General features: G+C 38.8%; 2 protein-coding genes across 4 annotated transcripts in view; one reads left to right on the top strand and one right to left on the bottom strand.

Annotated features, from left to right (window-relative positions):
• Positions 1 to 1,397: 1,397 nt before the first annotated feature.
• Positions 1,398 to 12,558, top strand: LOC130555127 (KN motif and ankyrin repeat domain-containing protein 4-like). 2 transcript variants are annotated; one of them, XM_057335206.1, is made up of 11 exons: positions 1,398 to 1,506; positions 4,227 to 4,300; positions 4,394 to 5,878; positions 5,984 to 6,068; positions 7,064 to 7,158; positions 7,252 to 7,321; positions 7,441 to 7,525; positions 8,476 to 8,695; positions 10,052 to 10,194; positions 10,336 to 10,536; positions 12,245 to 12,558. In XM_057335206.1, the coding sequence occupies exons 2-11, from the start codon at positions 4,285 to 4,287 to the stop codon at positions 12,353 to 12,355; spliced, it is 2,511 nt and encodes an 836-aa protein (XP_057191189.1). In that variant the 5' UTR covers positions 1,398 to 1,506; positions 4,227 to 4,284; the 3' UTR covers positions 12,356 to 12,558. The 2 variants fall into 2 exon arrangements, with proteins under 2 accessions (XP_057191189.1, XP_057191188.1); XM_057335205.1 differs by having other exon boundaries at positions 7,064 to 7,321.
• A 640-nt stretch (positions 12,559 to 13,198) lies between these two features.
• LOC130554078 (low-density lipoprotein receptor-related protein 8-like) overlaps positions 13,199 to 19,335 on the bottom strand; it is a 64,874-nt gene continuing 58,737 nt past the window's right edge. Inside the window, exons 15-18 of one of the 2 annotated variants that reach the window (XM_057333506.1) lie at positions 19,147 to 19,299; positions 18,582 to 18,830; positions 17,904 to 17,972; positions 13,199 to 16,336 (exon numbers count right to left, since the gene is read on the bottom strand). In XM_057333506.1, the coding sequence (XP_057189489.1) occupies positions 16,023 to 16,336; positions 17,904 to 17,972; positions 18,582 to 18,830; positions 19,147 to 19,299 (785 nt within the window). In that variant the 3' untranslated portion in view covers positions 13,199 to 16,022. Of the gene's footprint in view, positions 16,355 to 17,903; positions 17,973 to 18,581; positions 18,831 to 19,146; positions 19,300 to 19,335 lie in introns of both variants that reach the window. The other variant, XM_057333505.1, reaches the window with a different exon arrangement.

Here is a 19,335-nt window from a genome sequence, read left to right as displayed (position 1 = left end):
AAATCCAATGTATGTATGTACGTTTATTTTTTATATGCATAATGTATATTTATTAGCATTTTATATTTCACTTTTTAACCCTACTTCCACGATGTTCACTGTTCCTAGATATTCCTAGATTGTAGCTCTGGTTTCTCTTTCAGTGTTGGTTTTAGTAACAGTTTACAATAAGATTGTATTTGTTAACATTACTAAACACTTAGGCTAACATAAACTAACAAAACTGTTTTGTTAGTTCTCTCTACATTAAAGGACCAGTGTGTAAAATTAAAGAGGATCTATTGACAGAAATGCAATAACATACAGTATACATAACTATGTCTTCAGAGGTGTATAAAGACCTTACATAATAAAGCGTTATGTTTTTTATTATCTTAGAATGAGCTATTTCTATCTACATACACCCTGCATACACCCTTTGCCCTAATCGGACAAACTGCTCTACAGAGCTCGTTTCGTAAATACATTGTTTCTTTTGGCAAAGAAGCGAAAAGGTGTCGATAACTTTGTCCTTGTGTCAGCCATCGTAATGCTTCGAAAGGGAGGGGGAGGGGTGGAGTGAGCCGTTGGTTGCACTTCACAACCTCACTGCTAGATGCCGGTAAATTTCCCTGACTGGTCCTTTAACTAATGCAGACAACATTACAGCTTTTGATTTTTAAATTGTATTAGTAAATGCTGAAATGAACATAAACTTAGATTGATAAATGCTGTAGAAGTAATGTTCATTGTCAGTTCATGTTAGCTAAAGCACCAACAAATGTTAACAAATACAACCTTATTGTAAAGCGTTACGTAAGTCTTTTTTATTTTCCACCTGGCAAAAATGTAAACTAAAGTACAAACAATAGTAACAGTGACGCTTGCCTCAGCAAACATTTTTAAAAACACACATTTTTCTGTTTATAAAGACTGGAAGAGATGTTTGGTGACTGCAATGTGATAAAGGCAAAGAAGATACATTAGGAATGAATGGTAATGAAAGCTCCGCAATATTTTCCTCATTATAATGGATGGTGAATAATGTGTTACAGTGGATTAAATTACACTTCTACTGTGTGGGTGGCACGATGTGAAGAGATTCTTCTGGGCTACCCTGCAGGGTCCTATTTCACCCAGCTTCACATGTGTTTTGTGAGTGCCCCAGATTGTAAGTTTAATCGGGCCCCCGCCATCACATGGGTCCTGTTTTGGGAAACATCTCTCAGTTTCAGTTTTGCACAATGTGCCCCCCACCCCCCAGTTGTTTAGCCCACCCTCTTATTTTCATTGGATGACTTATGAGCCCTGCTTCCCGCCCTCTTTCTTTGATTGGACAAGGCGGAGTTAAGAAAACCCCAAGTGCCTCCCTGTTCCACACACAATAACACTACTTATGTTTTGCAAGAATTTTAGTACTGGCATTGCTTGAATGTCTTTTGTCTGGCCTCCCATCTGAAGCCTCTGTCTCTCAGAAGAGGTGATCAAGCTTCATACAGAGCAGAGAGGACACAATGCCAAACTTAGGTAGGATGGAGCAATATTATACTTTTGTATTTTGTTTAACTATATAAATATGGAACTTCTATGTCTGATATGGACTTGCAACACATCCAGTAAATCTTTCATTGAACTATCTAGTGCACTTTTACTATTACAGGATTTTTATGCAAAATGCTTTGAGTGCAAACCCAAGTTTGATTTTTTTAAGATTTGTGTTATTTATTTTCAGGAAAAGCACTTTTTTTAGAAGTCCCAAGTGGGAATCAAAGACTTTCCTCTGATGTAGTGATTGTTTTCCTAAAACAATAGAGAGATGTCCTGGAGGCTTAGTCTGTATGACAGGAGCCAATAAATAGGTTTCAGATGGGATCCTGAAAGACAGATTGTATTTTATTTTATTCTTTCAATACCGAATGTGTTTGATTATACAAAGAGTCTGAATTTACTTTGCTGATGTCCCACACATGTCTTCTCATGTAACTGGCATGCACACTACATATTGCTTTTGGCTGAGAGCCAAGATTATTGGCATGGTCTGAATTCTGTGGACCTGGAAAAAAATCCCACAGAGGAATAGATGAAACAACACTCTTAGGGATAAGAAATAAGAAACCATAGAAAAGAATGCTAACAAGTGAGATCTCTTGAATATCTAGAAAGATTGGAATCATATTAAATGGAGTCTTTGCCTAAATCTACTGTATCGCTTTTTTGATGTATATCCTAAAAAATGAATTCTTTTTAATGTCTCTTTTGAAGCCATAACAATATCTCAAGATTATCCAAGTCTACAATCAAAAGTCAGAGATATCTCATGAGTGGACACAATGCAAATTACACACTATGACAAACAGAACACAGTCTCATTGTACTTCACTACAGACCAACATCACAGCCGAATTTATAAGCACAACCTTTCTTTTCTAACAGTACTTATTCTGAAAACTCCAGTAGCCACCACACCCTCTCACCATAAGTGAAAAGGGTGGCGGGGGTCAGAGAGCAGGAGCCTCAGTCCACCAGCCAAACTCCAAGCGAAGAAAGAATGAGGATCTGAGCCAAGGAAACCGCACCGCTTACAGGACCAAACAGGAAGAGAGAAACGTCTGTCTATTGTGTGTGTTCAGAATGCGAAAGAGTGAGAAAGCGTGCAGGACCAGCAGTCTTGAAAGTCAATCCTTGAGCTAAAAGTGCATGTCAAAACAAAGCTTTAAATAACACAGATAGAAGAAGAGAGAAAAGTTAGTAGCATCTAACACCACAAAAGATAGCAAGAGCAATGAATTACTTTTCTTACAAAAAGCCACACAGTCATTTCCAAGTTATGCATTGTGCGGCAAAGTTTCCCTGAATCCCCTATTTTTGAATTTAAGGAGAAGATTTTGAGGTTTGAAACTCTCTGCAGGGTAATATGTGTTTGTTCCTCTCAAGTTTCCATCTTGGTATTTTTTCCGTCTTCCGAGCCTGACCTAAAACCTGAAATTGTCTGTTCGTTCTGAGGGAACACGATGTTTTAAATGTTGTACGGCAATAGCAGCTTTCGAGTCGTCATGAGTTCCAGTCCAATTTGTGGTGTGAGAAAGAATGCAGTCGAGAGAAATACATTTAATGAGAGGAAGGACTTTTTTGTGAGTGCTACGAAAAGTTGGGGTAAGGGAACAATAACCATTGCTGTGAAATGAAGTTGCAAAGAAACTTGGGTACAGTCACTAGAAGAGAACTTGCGTGCATTCATATGTGAAATGTGACACTGGGGTCAGTCCATGTGGGTACATTTATATATTCACTGCTTAGCGCCTGTGCCTGGATTGTCAGGATACATGAGAAACATTTTCCACTAGGATCCTGTACCCACATTCTCCTGTCATCAAAGTAACAACAGAAACGTATTCCCCGTGAAAGACCCTCACTTGTTACATTAGCTCCTTACGATAAATCCCCTGAGCACAAATAGGTACTGAAGTTTTCACACTTCGGCCCCTATCCTGTATCTCTCTGACTGATAAGTAGATCTGTAGATCAGAGTGGAGGCACAAACAGGTATGAAGAGAGGTTAAGATTTTATAAAAGATTGAAGATAAGATTTTATTTATCGCAGCGTGAGCTATGCCAAATCGTGTATCCGTGCTGGTTTGTGTGTGCGAGAGCCGGTGGAAGTGTTCGGTCTCAGCTGTTTTTGTGTTTACTGCATAGCTAACATTGTTTGGGCTGTGGTTGCTTCTGTGGTGCCTTGAATGTGCTGCGTGGTCAAGAGAGAGAGACAGGAAGAGAGAAAGACAGCAAAAAGGACAAACAAGGACAAACATCAAATCTGGCTTTCTCTTATCTCAACACTCGGAATTCAGAATAGGTGCTTGATTTGGTTTGAAGGGATAGTTCACTTAAAAAATGAAAATCCTGTCATCATTTACTCACCCACAGATTGTTCCAAACCTGTGTACATTTCTTTGTTCTGCTAAATACAAAGAAAGATATTTGGAAGAATGTGAGTAACCAAAAAGATCTCATCCCCCATTGACTCCCATAGTTTTGTTTTCCCTACTATGCTAGTAAATGGGGGATGAGATCTGTTTGATTACTGATATTCTTCCAAATATCTTCCTTTGTGTTCAGCAGAACAAAGAAATTCATACAGGTTTGGAATAACTTGAGGGTGAGAAAAGGATGACAAAATTTTCATTTTTAGGTGAACTATCCCTTTAACCCAACACATCTGAGTAATTGAAATGTCTTTTGATCCTCAGGTGGTAAGAGACACTAAAGCCATATAAAGCTGAGAACTGATGACTTTTGGTCAAAATAATGGATTCACGTAAAGGTACGAATCAAGCATTGGTTATATTTTTTTGTTGTCTTGGACTGATTTGCATATACATCAGTAAATGATCACTGAAAAGTTTGTTTTCCTCAGCAAATGGCATCTCACCAAAAGACAATGAAAGAAAAAAAAGGCCGCCTTCTTACTCCGTCGAGACACCCTATGGATTCCATCTGGACCTAGACTTTCTAAAATATGTTGATGACATTGAAAAAGGCAACACCATCAGAAGAGTGCCTGTGCAGCGAAGGCAAAGAGGACAAAACAATGGCATCATATCGCGTAACTTAAGCCTACCAGGTTATGGATGCAGGGCACCTCAGTGGAACTCGTTCAGCACTTTATGGCCCAAAACCCAACTAGGAGACTCTCATCAACACTTTGACTTTCACTCAGGTGACATTACATCTGCTGGCTATGCTAGGAGAGGAGTTCCCTATAAGTCCTTAACAACGTCAGACATGGATGCTAGTATTAAAGCTTTTGATGAGCAGCCTTTAGGATGTTATGTTAGGCCAAATCTCCTGAGAGCTTCCAGTTTACCCTTAACAGTTTTACTGAGACAACACTCAGAGTCAACCGAAGACCCAACCAGCTCCAAAGAATACCTATCAGAGCAAAACGGTTCTTCAGATGATGTCTTTAATTTATCCTACAGCAGGATGTGTGGGATGAACGGGACCCTTCAGCGGCTCACAGCAGCTCTGGAGCGGGTTGGGGAACTGGAGACGGAGATCAGAGTCATTCCTGAGCTCAAGACACAGATATGTATTTTGCAAGAGGAGCGAGAACGGCTTTTAGTCCAACTGCATTCCCAAAATGACACAACTGGTCCTCTGGATGTTCCTACTTTTCCTTCTCAAACAAATAACTGGGATGCTGCCGTGATAGCCAAAGGAAATACACAACAAGCTGGTGATGATTGGATGAATCGAGAATATGAGCGACTCGAGAAGAACGTCAAGGCTTCTTCTGAGCAGGTTGATGCAGTTGCGACACCTACGATCACACACAAAATGCTTCCACGGAAGGGCAGAGATATGTTGGATAAGGAAGACCAAGCCAAATCACTTGATACTTTAAAGAAGAAAATTGTACATTTAGAACAGGAACTTCATAGACTTGAGGTAGAGCTAGAGAGGACAAGAGCTCTGTTGAAGCAGCAAGTAGAGGAGAGCCATTTCAAGGATGAGAAGATCAAACAGTTGACCATACATCTTAACACAAAGAGTACAGTGACCAGTGGGACTTTACCTGAGGCTACCATTGCAAGTACACAAAACGTGAAACCTGTTATAGAATCATGTGACGCTCTAACAGGTGGGCAAGAGATGCACACGCAGGAGGCAATTTTAACTCAAGGACAACCTTCAGTTTCACATGCAGACATGGAACACCATGTAAAACAATTGCAAGAGCTCCTTCAGGAGCAGTGGGAATGTCTCTGCAAAGATGACTTATCAGGAAAAACATCTTCTGAGCACTTGCCACCACGCGTCTGCAATATTCAAGATCAGTTAGTAACTTTGGTCATGCTGCTTTCCCTCTACGTGTTTTCTAGTGGAGAACGAGAACCAGGTACAAATCCGAAACAAATCCTGAACATCTGTGACATACATGGAAGTGTTTAAATCGTTTGTGGATACTTGTGAACATTTCTTGCCTTTTTTTTCATTTTTCAAGAATCCAAAATGGAAGAGCTTGTTCCTGGGGTGGAGTACAAGAACCTAAAAAAAGAAAGTCTGAAGACAGTCAGTTCAAGACAAAGGTACAGGTTTTGCTGCTATATATTTTTTTAAAGGTCCAGTGTGTAATTTTTTTGGAGCATCTATTGACAGAAATGCAATATAATATACATAACTATCTCTTCAGAGGTGTATAAAAACCTTACATAATGAAAGGTTATGTTTTAATTACCTCAGAATGAACTATTTCTATCTACTGTACATACACTGCGGGTCCCCTTGCATGAAATTCGCCACGTTGTTTCTACAGTAGCCCCAAACGGACAAACTGCTCTAAAGATCGCTTTTCCTAAATACATTATCTCCTCCAGGAAAAAAGCGGAAACGTGGCGACATCTTACTCCCTGTTCAGACAGCCAGAGACATTGTCGCTGTGTGTCGCTTGTCTCTTGCTATGAGATCGTTTGAAGGCGTTCCTAGCTTTGGTTGTCCTACTAACAGTTTGAAAAATCCTCCGGTAACTGACGAGAGACGGATGACGTGAGCTCCACTGATTTACTCCTATTGGAAGTCGCTCGCGAAAGTCGCTCATCATTTGTATAAAGTTGAACAATTCTCAACTTTTGTCGCTTGACTCCATTTCGCTGGACACACCCACTTTTTGTCGCCAACGGTCACTGGCGCTTGTGTCGCTGGAAGTCGTTAGCTCTCCATTGAAATGAATGAGATTGCGTCGCTCTGCCGCTTCTTGTTTCTGGCGGTCTGAACGGGGTGTCAGTCCTGTGTCAGCCACCGTACTGCTTCGAAAGGGAGGGGGAGTGGTGGAGTGAGCAGTTGGTTGCAATTCACAACTTCACCGCTAGATGCCGCTAAATTTCATACACTGGACCTTTAAATAGCAGAACAACGATCTTTGTGCATTAAATTCCCGCTCTGGAGATCCTTTTTACTGTATACTAATATTAATATTGTATACTTATACTAATACTAATAACTTACAGTAAGTTTAGATTTGTAATAATCCAAAAGTGACTGTAAATATTAATATTCTGAATTAATACACTTCAACATTCTGAAGTGAAAGTGAAAAGGACTTTTACCTTAAGAAGAATACCAATCTGGAAGCTGGCAAAGGACTGACATCACAGACAACGTACCCCACAGTAAAGACAGGTAAAACTGAAGATGTGAATACCAATACAAAAGAAGATGCCATATATGATGGGACCACAAAACAGAAAGATCTCTATATGCAAACGAGTAAAGTTATAGATGGGGATCAGGCAATGAGAGAGGATTCCAATCTGAAATCACAGACACAGAGAGAAGAAAACAGGTGAGATGCAGATGTTCATTGTATATTTAATATTTAATCTGATACAGCATTGATATGATGCTACTGTAGCAGTTTTTAGAGAACCTAAAATGGAAAACAATCTGATTTTGTTTTTCCAGGGAAGCCGTGAATAAAGATTTCATAGATGCATGTTGTTTCCTGAAAGACCACATGGATAAAGTGTCAGAACCTGATGATGAAATGGTACTTGGCAAACATATTTTATACTGTATCTAACAAGGCACAGTTAATGAAGCTTAGTTGAAACAACATTCATATTGATAACATACATTGTTTCTGTACATAACATTGCTTTAGATTAAATCACATACAGGTAAATTAATATATACTGTATAAATGAAAAAAATAATACCGTTCCAAAATTATCATTACTTTTCCTGAATTTATACTTATAGGTATGTGCTTACTGTAGGTAAAATTGGGATTTCTGACTATTTGGTCAAAGTAACAAAAACAATGCAATGTTTTCAGACCTTGCATATTGCAAAGAAAACATGTAACGAAACATGAAGAATGTAGGAAACAAAACAGTTCTGAGGTACTTTTTTCCTATACTATGGTAGTCAATGGTGGCCAAGAACTATTTGGTTACAAGCATTCTTCCAAATATTTTTCTCTGTGTTCATCACAACAAAGAAATTAATACAAATTTGGAACGCGAGGGTGAGTAAATGAAGACAGAATTTTTATTTTGGACTGAACGGTCCCTTTAATGTCACTCCTGTTTGATTTTGTTGGAATTTAATAGACACTGGACTGGAATGGCCGCATTATGTAGATGTAGAAATCATTCTAGGCTGAACGAAGGGAAATTTGGGATGGTCTCTATATTTTTCCAGAGCTGTATTTTGACACAATACACTTTTTTCAACCCATGGTTTGGTCAAAAAAGGGACAAACCCAACTGCTGGGTTAAATTAACCTAATAAATGTATTTGACCCATATGGGTTAAAATAACTAAGCACCCAACAGTTTGTGTCCTTTTTTTTTTTTTTACCAAAACATGGGTTGAAAATAACCCAACATTTTTTTTTATAATAGTCGTACCTCAGATAACCAAACCACCAACCATGTTTTGTGTGTTGCATTTCTTTCTGAATCTTACCTCTAATGGTCTTCTGCCATTTTTCAGAGCAAGACTCTCACTGTAGTGTTCCAGCAGTGGTTCAGCATGTCTGCTGAGGAGGATGCACGCGCTGACATTCTTTCTTTGTATCTCAGTGAGGTTAACTCACAAACACCCACAGTTCTTCCCTTCCTGGTCAACATGGCAGATGATAATGGGAACACTGCCCTGCATTACAGCGTGTCTCACTGTAACTTCAGCATTGTCAAGATCCTTTTAGACACAGGTCAGTGATAATAAGGTCACTGGTTTCTTTACTCTAAACTCATCTTTTAATATCCTGGAGGGAATATTTAATACAAGTCTGTTGTTATCAGTAAATTACATTATGAACTAATTTTCTTTGAGGCTAAAGAAGCAAAACACAGTTTAATTCACTTTCCTTATTAATCTACATTAATCTACTCAGAAAATGTGATTTCAGAATGCTTTGCAATACATGAACTTTAAAATGGTCAAAGGGAATGTCAAATATTAATATAGGCTTTTAATATATTAATGTATACTCAACATAATATATATATATATATTTAAATTAATATAGTTAAATATAATTTAAATTGAACTATATTTACCCCAGATTTGTGTATGCTATATTTATTATATTTGAGAATCACACTGTAAGCTTAGCAATATACTGCACTGCGTCAATTACAAGAAGAACTAGATAGGTACATTTTCTGAAGAAAATGTGAGTGGAGCTTGCCGTGGCAAAACTCGGCACTAGGCAGTCACTAGGTAGATGACACTTTAAGCCACGAATGAATCTAACCAATCGCCATGTCTCTACAATGTTCTGATGCAGAGATATAGGTCTTGCTAAACGGTTGCTAAGCTAATTTGATTGGTTGCTATGGGCGTAGCTTCGCAGCTTAATGAAGTTCCTGGGATACTGATTGCACCTTGTCTCTACGACACTGTGCTGCAAATACAGTATACTGTATAGATCGGTTGCAAGGTTGCTTTAAATGGTTGCTAGGGTGTGGCTTCATAGCTTCATGATGATCCTGAGAGACTGATTGGTTGTCTGAGTAAAATGAGCCCACCCCCCTGTCTCTACGACACTGTACTGCAAAGATGTTTCATATGGGCCTTTTATAATGCCTATGGGCATATTTCCTGCCCCATTATAAGTAAATAGGGAATTTCGGGTGGCTCTTACGCCCCAGGGGTACAACTTACACCCCATTGTGAGGTATGTTTTACAGAGCCTGCCAGCCTCTTGAAATGTGGTAACCCGCATGTTTTTACAAAATCCTCGCTCGGAGCTACTATCCTTCAAAGTTCGGCGCAATGTTAAGTCAATGGGATTTTTCGGGTGTTTTTTTGACACCCTATCGAAGACTCTCCGCCTGATAGCTTATAAAAGTCATAGCACACCTCTCCTCAATAAGCCGCTCGATTTGAGACCTCATTCATGGGTCTACGACGAAAGGTGCGAGACGAGTTACACGCAGAAAAAAAGTGGAACAAGAATAAGAAGTATATACACAATATAGTAATAGTAATGCTTTGCATTCTGCAAAAGCACCACTAATAAACCCTTACTTCAGCTTTTGTGTTTTCTTCCTGTTATCCGCAGGAATGTGCAAAATAGACCTTAGAAACAAGTCTGGGTATACAGCTATCATGCTGGCCTCCATGACATCTGCAGAATCTCCAGGGGACCTGAAAGTGATCCAGCAACTGATGGAGCTTGGTGACGTCAACAGCCGTGTTGGCCAGGTGAAGGGTGATGTCTGCCTGTTGGCACTGCATTAACTTTCTATCAAAGGATTTAAATCAATAGTGCTGATTTGCATTTGATTTGGCACTTACTGTAATGTGTGTCAGATGGACATGTCTTCTAACTAAATGTCTCTTCAGGTGGGACAAACAGCTCTCCACTTGGCAGTAAGACATGGACGCGTCCCAATAGTGCATCTCCTGCTGGCACAGGGGGCAGATCCTAATGCCCGGGACCATGCAGGAAATACTCCACTGATCAGCGCATGCGAGCGGGGGCACGTCAACGTTGTGCGAATTTTGTTGGAGGAAGCGAACTGCGATGTCAATTTAAAAGACAAGGTTACTTTTCTTTAATTCTGTAAAACATCAAAAACATTCTTTCTTTGAGAACTTTTTAGAGAAATGTTTGGGGTAAAAACAAGTTAAAGTCTCAGTGAAACGGATGTTGCGATAGTTTTTACTTGCATATTTTGACACATTTCCAAGTAAAATGGAATTTCAAATGAGAAATGTTTGGAACTACAAAAACAAGCATTGCATTTTGAAATTGAACTGATAGCAGACGAAGGGGATGAGTTAACGGATGCTCCGCCTATGCCGTCTAACTTTCATCATTTGAGATGGATTGTCACTAGAGGGTGGACATGCATTTTCAGACTTTAACTGAAGATTATAAGGGCACATGAATTAAAAAAAAGAGAATGACTCACATTGATAAGCTATTTACAATAAACACTGCAATAATTCATGGGAAAAAAAGAATTGTCATTTTTTAAGCACTGACAAGCATTGTTACAATTTTTGTTTGCTTTTGTTAAAAAACAAACAAACCAAATGTTTGTGTACAGTAATCCAGTTATAATACAGTAGTAACTATATGAGAAAAGGGAACTTGACTAGATTGTTTACCAGCAAATCCTTGACCCTTTGGTACAATGGTAAACCCTGTAATTTTCACATGATACATGCAAGAATACCAGGAAGGAACAGAAAAAAATCCACTCTCCGGAAATCTGCAACACATAGACATTAGTTTGTATCCCTAGAATACTCATCTCTGGAAAAAAACTTTTTGCCATCTTTACATATTGAATAAAGCGTTTGTGTATAGTCGAATTATTATAATCACTTAAAATAAAATACAAACTATACATTTAGTCTTTAAACCCCCTAGAACTTTCAATCTATGTGCATTCCATGAACACAGTTGTGTTTTGTGAATATTTTTGTCTGTAATTAACATCGCCTGTGACATTGAGCTTGTTTTAAACCCAGAACATTACATTTATTCTGCCAGAGGTTAGAAAACAAACCCTGATGTAGCAATATTGTAGCAAAAGAACAATGGAGCTTTTTGGTAGACTGTGCGGCGTGGGTTGATGGGCAGTCTCTGCTGGGCAACTGACCCGTAAATAAGTGCCACCTGCTGGTCGCAGATGCTATTCAAAGATGTGAATCGTAGAATCAGTCAATTCATGTTAATGTGATGTCAGCCTCAGTCTCTTTATCTTTATACGAATAACAGGAAGTGGCAGGATGATGGATTAGCCTGCAGTGTACAAATAACACTAACAGAGTACATGTAAACCACGTCTCAGGAATAAAGGCATTGGTCTAATCACTTTGTGTGTTGGAGAAATCCTTGCTTGGCAGCTGTGATAATCCCACACAGACATGCCTTATTGCCAGAGAGCGAGAAAGAGAATTTGGATTCATGTAAGGCTAAGTGAAAGTTGTCAAGTCTACTCCCCCGCATCTAAGCCATGCTGTTAGTCAAGTCAGGTCTCAGTCATATTACGACTGAAGAGCTGCTCTGAGAAGTGCAGCAATAATAAATAAATTAATACTTCCTGTCCCACGCCCAGTGCTTGATGTCACACATGATTTTTTGCAGAGGTTGAGGGCTGACGCCCAACTTGAAAAATATATGACTGAAAATGTTGTTTATAGCCTTGGGACTTCAGGAGTAATTGTAAATATCATGCTTGCTTGCTTTCATACATTGTCTATCTTATTAATATATCATATCACATTGTTTTGTCTCCAGGGTGGGCGCAATGCATTATCTCTGGCGACACAGGCCTCTCATAAAGAGATTGTAGATCTTCTGAAAGCCCGCGTAGAAACCAAGAGCTCAGATAAGTGCAAGGTATCCTAGGATGAAGCATGGATATCTCATTCCTCCCTGCAAATAATGTCTCTGTGCATTTATATTTTAATAAGCTTTTATGTACAGTTACTTTTGAAAAGGTTTTAATGAATTTATTGGGAAAGCCACACCAATACGTTAATGTTAAAACTGTATCTCTAATGTGTTTGCCTGTATGTAAATATGTCTGATAATAAAACCACATCTTATTAATACCACCTAAACCTTTTTTACATACCTGTTTGTAATTGTTTTAGTACAGTGAATTAAATTGTGACCGGGATCATAAATCTTTCCAACCCAGGGACTCAAAATCAGACTCAGCAAACACAGGGGACCCTGTTAAAATGGTGAATTTTTACTTGTAGTAACATAAACATTATTATATTTTGTTTATAGTTTCCTAAATAACCTTGATCATGGCAACACTTCTTACAAACACTTCTTGTATTGTTGCTGTCTTTCTCAAAAATGTGTATGTCCAAATTTTTCAGGTAGCCTAATGAAAAAAAACAGTACTTTTTAAATGATCAAATACTGTGTTGTTAAAGTTGGCAAGCACTTTTTAATGGTTAGATATTTGCAAAGCCCAGTCACAAACATAAAGGGTGACAAATAATAATGATTTATGTCAAAAAATAATCACAAATTATAGAGATACAAGGTTTCAGAAGACAGCAGCGATATGAAGAGTCTCTTCACAATTTCACATTAGTAGTCTAGGCTAATCTTTAGGTCGAGATTTTTTGTCGCTCTACCTACATGAGTACAATTATTAGAGGTAAAATTATATAAATCTGGACTTAAAGTCGTGTGATTACCAGAAAACATCTAAAAATGTTATTAAACAAAGTAAAAAAAAAACTCAAGACACCAGATTCTGAATGATTTTTATATCAATCTATAGAGAGACATATAAAGAGCAACACTGGAAATACAAGACCATAATGCCACAAAGTTTATGCAGTGACAGATCAGACAGAATTAAAACAACGTCAGTAAGTTACAAAACAAGGCACCGGAACAGAAAAAAAAAATTGTCTGCAAAAAAGTGCAATAAGAACGCAATTTAATAAAACTATTGAAAATGTTTCACAGCAGCCTAAAAGGGTTTTAAAAAAGAGAGGCTAAAGTAAACAAAAACAAAACAGACCAAAAGCACAGAAACACTTTGGCAAAGATATTACCATAAGAAAAATGCAGAATAAATTAGGTAATTGGTAATACTGTTATCTAAAATCTTATGTACAATTTTTACAAAGCTGTATCAAAAGTATTTGTATGAAAACATATTTACACTTCCTAATCAAGAAACAATGCATCAAGAGTGGTTTAAACCACAAATCATTCTGAACACAGATTTCTCACACGCACGCACGCACACACACACATCACATCACATTCTCTCTTTATCTCTCTCACACACGCACACAGGATATTTACTGCTCATCTCTTATGAGGGAGCTTTTATTTTATATCCTAGAGTGATGCTCTTTAATATTAATGAGGTATCATCTGATCAGAGAATCTGTGAAAGAACAGCTGCTCTTTCTGACAGAAACCAGCCTAATGGGAGAAAACTGTCCTTCTGTCTGCCAATTTAAGATGCCCTTATATATAAAGTATGAAAAAGTCTGAGCAGGTGAATGTCACTGAACCTATCAAGAACAGGCCTGGGCCATATTTTCACCTCAAAACCACAATAATTTATATTTTTTTAAAGAAAAGAAAGCCTTTTTTGGGAAGATTTTTGCACAGTAACATTATTTTCGTGACAGAAGTAACAGCAGCATTCTTTGTGATGCCTTTTTAATGTGCTCAATAGAAATAATGTCACAATGCAAAAATCAATTCAAAATACAAGCTTCAACAAAAGTAAATTTCCAAATTTGATTTTGAGGTAAAATGTGACATTGGCATGTTCAGATGAGGTTCACGCCAGCAATGGTGTTGTGCAACAGATTAATTTCTTCTCTTTTTTTGTATTACAAACATTCAAGTGCATTTTGCTAAAAAACCGTGCCACATTTTTTTGATAAAACAAAATAAAATCCTATTCCATACTGCACACACACTGTACCATCTCCCTGAGACGAAACTAAACATCCCCATACCAGAACAAAAGAATGTAGAGGTACCCCTGTGTTAAAAACAACTGCATGAATAAATGTCCAGCATTTGGAATGTATGGCCTTTCAGAGCATCTTTAAATGTCAGTACGTCCATTACAGTGAATAGAGAGCATTGAGACCGCTGAGTGTGCTGTCTGCACAGATGCCAGTCAAACACATTTTTTGATGTTAATGCGATTCTAATGTGTTTAAACAGACATTACACATCGTGCTTATAAAACCTATGGCTCAATGCCCGCAGCTATGCTAGATTCTTGGGGTGACTGTTTTCATGTTTCAGGAATAAACACAACAAAATCACAGCAAGCCCTTTCGGCACACAGGGACCCAAATAACAGAAACAGATGCGTGAAATGCTGACATTTTGTTATTGATCACCGGTTCGTAACTACTTACACCTAGCAAAACATGGCTTGTTGCGTTATGTACTTGAAACATCTATTTTGACTGAATGTGAATACACTGGAGCTCGCTGCTCTAATGAGTCTACTGTGCCAGATTCGGGTTCTTGCCAAGCAATACAGCGCAACCTCGCCAGACGGTTGAGTAAATTTGGGACAATGGATTTTTGTTTACATGCGGGGGATAAGAATTAAGAATCTGGATAGCATGAACACAACCAGAAATAGATAATAGCACTGAAGCTGACAAAAAAATTCCTATGTTTAAAGTCAATGTGAAGTGAAACTATTTGAACGTGATCGGATTATAAACAGAGATCTCTATTTACCTGCTCAAAAAAGAAAGAACCTTGTGCAAAACACAATCGAAAATTTTATGGATCTGATGTCTTAATGGGTGTTGGTTTTAATGGAAACTACAGTATAATGGTCTACTGGTAAGTGATGGATTCTATTGGTAATTGCTTTAATGGAAAAAGCTAATGGCTTATAATAGTATTTTAATGGAAACCATTAGAATTTCTGTGAAGGATTCTTTTGTTTTGTTCAGCGGGTGATAGGTGGTTGTAGAGGTGGGGTTGAAAAATTGTGATGAAAAATAAGAAAGGCAAACGTTTGTCTAATAACACAAGAAACATGTATGAAGAAAGAAAAGGGTCAGATTTCAAAATATGGCTCTTTGCAAACATATCTGGATTAGAATGACACTAAGAAGTTGGCATTGGTTACCTATACAGAGCTGTATATTTGGAATTTTTGCCGTCAATCTCATATTTTTTACCACCTAAACTCTCTTTGCAACTTTACCAGAAGTGCTAAGACTTCTAGGCTACTTCAGGATATCAATGCAACCCGTGCCATATTTATTAAGTCTATCTTGAAGAAAAATATAAAATGCAAAACATGTAATTCTAACTGCAATAAAACTGTGTTAAGTGTCCTAAATATTAAATCCAATAAGCTTTTCTTTACCATATTTCCAGCATCTCATCATATAAGCATCCAGCTGTGCAGTATTTCAGTGCACTTCAGAAACTCTCTGTGTGTGATTCAGCTCGCTCAGTTCCTGCACAGCGTGCCAGTCACATCTCAGCCGTGCTCTGTGTGGTCACAGTACATCTAGAGTTCTCCTCCTCCTCTTCTTCATTTAGCACTCGAGATGGTGGGTTGCTCTGTGTACCAGTGTGTTGCTGGATCCGGTAATCCGGTTCCCAGAGGTAAAGCAATGAAGGGTGGGCACGTGGCCGTGCCGACTGGAGTCATGCCCACCACGGGTCCGGGGTAAGTGTGGTGATGTCCAGCTAGCCTGTCAGCCCGGCCGATATGGATCTCGTCCTCTTCTGTCTCTCCCGTGGTCTTGCGGTAGACGGGATTGTCGAAGTTCATGCTCTTAGTGCTGTTCCGCCTCCAGTTGCGGTATACAAGGTAAATGCCGGCGCACAGAACCCCGAAGACCACTGTGGCAACGATAGGAACTGCATGTGTTTAACATACAGCCGTGAGGGACATGTTAACACAAGGTTGACTGGCGGTGGAATGATTGACAGGACAGAAAAAATAACGGAACTAGAAAGAGATAGGATTGAAACTACTGGCAGCACAAGAGAACATGTGAGGAGCAAAGGAAAGCTAAAAAGATATAGCAAGATGAGAGAGAGAAAGGGGTAAACACTAGGATAAAAACTGTGTAATAGCAGGACAATATTTTGTCTCCATGACAAAAAGACAAAATGAGAGCACCTGGGCAATTCCACGCAAATGTCAAGCTTAAAGGGATAGTTCACCCAAAAAAAGTAATTAAAGAATGAACATTCTGTCATGAATTACTCACTCTCTAGTTGTTCCACAAACAATTTCTTTGTTGAGCACAGAGAAAGATATTTGGACAAATGCTTGTAACCAAACAGTTCTTGGACCCCATTGAAAAATGACAGTGGTAGTTAAAAGTGCCCCAGAACTGTTTGCTGTCCTACATTCTTCAAAATATCTGCTTTTGTGTTCAACATGAACAAAAAATATAAAGTAATTTATTTACTTCATAAAGTAATTTTTCCTACTATGATACTCAATGGGGTCCAAGAACTGTTTGTTTACAAGCATTTTCCCCAAATATCTTTCTCTGTGTTCATCAGAACAAAGACATTTATACAGATTTGGAACAACTCGAATGTGAGTAAATGATGACAGCATTTTTATTTTAGGGTGAACTATCCCTTTAAGATGAGAAAACCAAGTTTCTACCAAAGGTTTTCACCATACTGATAGGGCGGATGTTATTTGTAAAGCATCATTTTCAGGTAAGTGAATTGTCAGATCCATAATGTTCCATCATAAATGGGCACATGAAAATATAGTAACTACTTTGTTTAAAGAAGAGCCATCTCTTCTACAAAGCATGTTGTCTCTCAAAAATGTGCATACTCTTTTGTACCACCCAAAACGCATTCATTTTCCCTCTCAAAATATAAAACTTCTGTATAGAATGATCTTTTTCTGATGTCTGGACTTTAAAATATAAACAGATGATTCAGTATTTTAGTAATAAAAACACTATCAGAGAATTTAGATTTCAAGCTTTGACTGAAAATGTCACATCCCTGACGCTGGAATTGCCCATCTGTGTAACATGTCATCAGTGTTCCATGCAGAATGGATGGCATGGTCTTAACAAATATTATCTTTACTGTTGTTTAGATTTTTATGAACATATAAATAAAAAAATCGTAACATCCGCTTGCAATGCAGTAGGCTTGGTGTTAGTCCGTTTTGTCGTAGCACTGCTTAGGGATTTTTTTTCTTGGCTCCCCGCTAAGATAACAAAGTGGAATGAATCTAAACTCAGTCATACACCACACACGCACACTCACAGACTGCATTTACATACAGCTGAGTCTGCTGCCCCGGGCTCAATCACCTTGCAGTTCAAGCATTGGTGAATAACGCTGGTGTCAAAATGCTCTTAAAATAGCACAGAGCAGGACCCTAGTGGCCCCCGTGTGCCAGAGAGGTTGAGGATGTACTTACCTATTGGAATAACAACACCAAGCACTGCCACTGTCAGATTACGGCCAAGGAGAAACAAATCATTGCCGGCTATAGGAGAATGAAAGAGAAGAAATGCTTACTCATTTGTCCTTGATCAGTCATAAAAGCAGACGCAGCAAAATGAAAGGGTCACAAACCCTCAAGCTAAAACAGGTAGTCACCAATCACAACTTGGCAAAATACTATTAGGTTTCTGACAAGATTTATTTCAGTGTGTGAGGACCTTATAAAAACAACAAAGTTTGGAGGTTATTTATCAATACCATTAATGTACTACATGTTTGGGAGCATATTTCCAAAAATGAAAAGTAATAGCCTGGGGTATTTAGCCAAAATTATTATTAAAAGTCATATATTTCTCCATAAAACTCCATCTGGTGTTTTGAAAAGATTGTCAAACACAGCAACAGTCCGTGTAACCAGGTTTATGGTTGACATTTCCAAGCTGTGCAAGCTGTTAACTGGCATGTCTGATGTGTAGTTAACACATTTTTTCCAACCTAGAAACAAAAAAAACTTGATTTTCCCATTTTGTAGGAAAAATCATTCATGGAAATTTCCTGTTCGGACCAATGGAATGTTCTGTAAAGCTTGTCAGGGGGTGGGGCTTATTGAAGGGTTCTCTAGAGCTTAAAAACAGCCAAGATATACACTTACAGTGGTGAGACAGGTTACTGGTATCTCCTGGTGTGGACATCTGTGTTGGACTATGCTCTGCTGTAGCATTGGAGGAGATGGGTCGTTCCTCTGGGCTGGAAGTGAGAAATGATGGGATGCTGGTTTCTGCTACACTATCAGACTGAGAGGTCACCGCTGCGGGAGAGTCTGCTTCCTGGCCAGCCACCGAAACGGTTTCCATGGTGATGTTGTTGGGGACAGTGGGCGTTACAGCAGTGTCATTTTGAACTGGAGGTAAAGGGAAAGAATCAAGATAATAAAGATTTGCTTAACCTTGACATATACTGTAATGAAGCTTCCAGAACAAGTTTCCAGCAGCAAGTTATGTGACATGGCATGTTGCATTTACAGGGGATCTGATGTTTAATCTAATCCTTTCTTGATGAATTCTCAGTGTGTGTGGGACTAATTTTCTTGGTGCTGCAGAAATAGAAACCAAATGACTCACTGCGTTGGTTTGAACCGAAACTATATCATTTGTTGCTTATCACGTTGCACCTGGTTATGAGGTGATGTAGTGCAAGGCACCATGTTACAAGCTTACCGGGTACACACTGGCGTGTGTCAGGACTCAGCTCCTCTCCGTCTGGGCAAGCGCAGGTGTATTTGGGCGAGTGCTCACTGATCTGAGGAGCTCGCAGACACAGGAAGTCACAACCTCCGTTAGTCCCGCCGCCCAGGTTACAGCTGTCAGGTGCTGCGCGCACACATGACACGCACACACGACACACAA

The sequence above is a fragment of the Triplophysa rosa genome, linkage group LG5 (assembly GCF_024868665.1).
Source record: "Triplophysa rosa linkage group LG5, Trosa_1v2, whole genome shotgun sequence".
Taxonomy (NCBI): Eukaryota; Metazoa; Chordata; class Actinopteri; order Cypriniformes; family Nemacheilidae; genus Triplophysa; species Triplophysa rosa.
This window is presented reverse-complemented; position numbering and strand designations above follow the sequence as displayed.

Coding starts and splice junctions, on each gene's coding strand:
- LOC130555127 (XM_057335205.1), top strand. Junction 5,879..5,983: donor TAGTGGAGAACGAGAACCAG/GTACAAATCCGA, acceptor TCATTTTTCAAG/AATCCAAAATGGAAGAGCTT. Junction 7,526..8,475: donor CAGAACCTGATGATGAAATG/GTACTTGGCAAA, acceptor GCCATTTTTCAG/AGCAAGACTCTCACTGTAGT.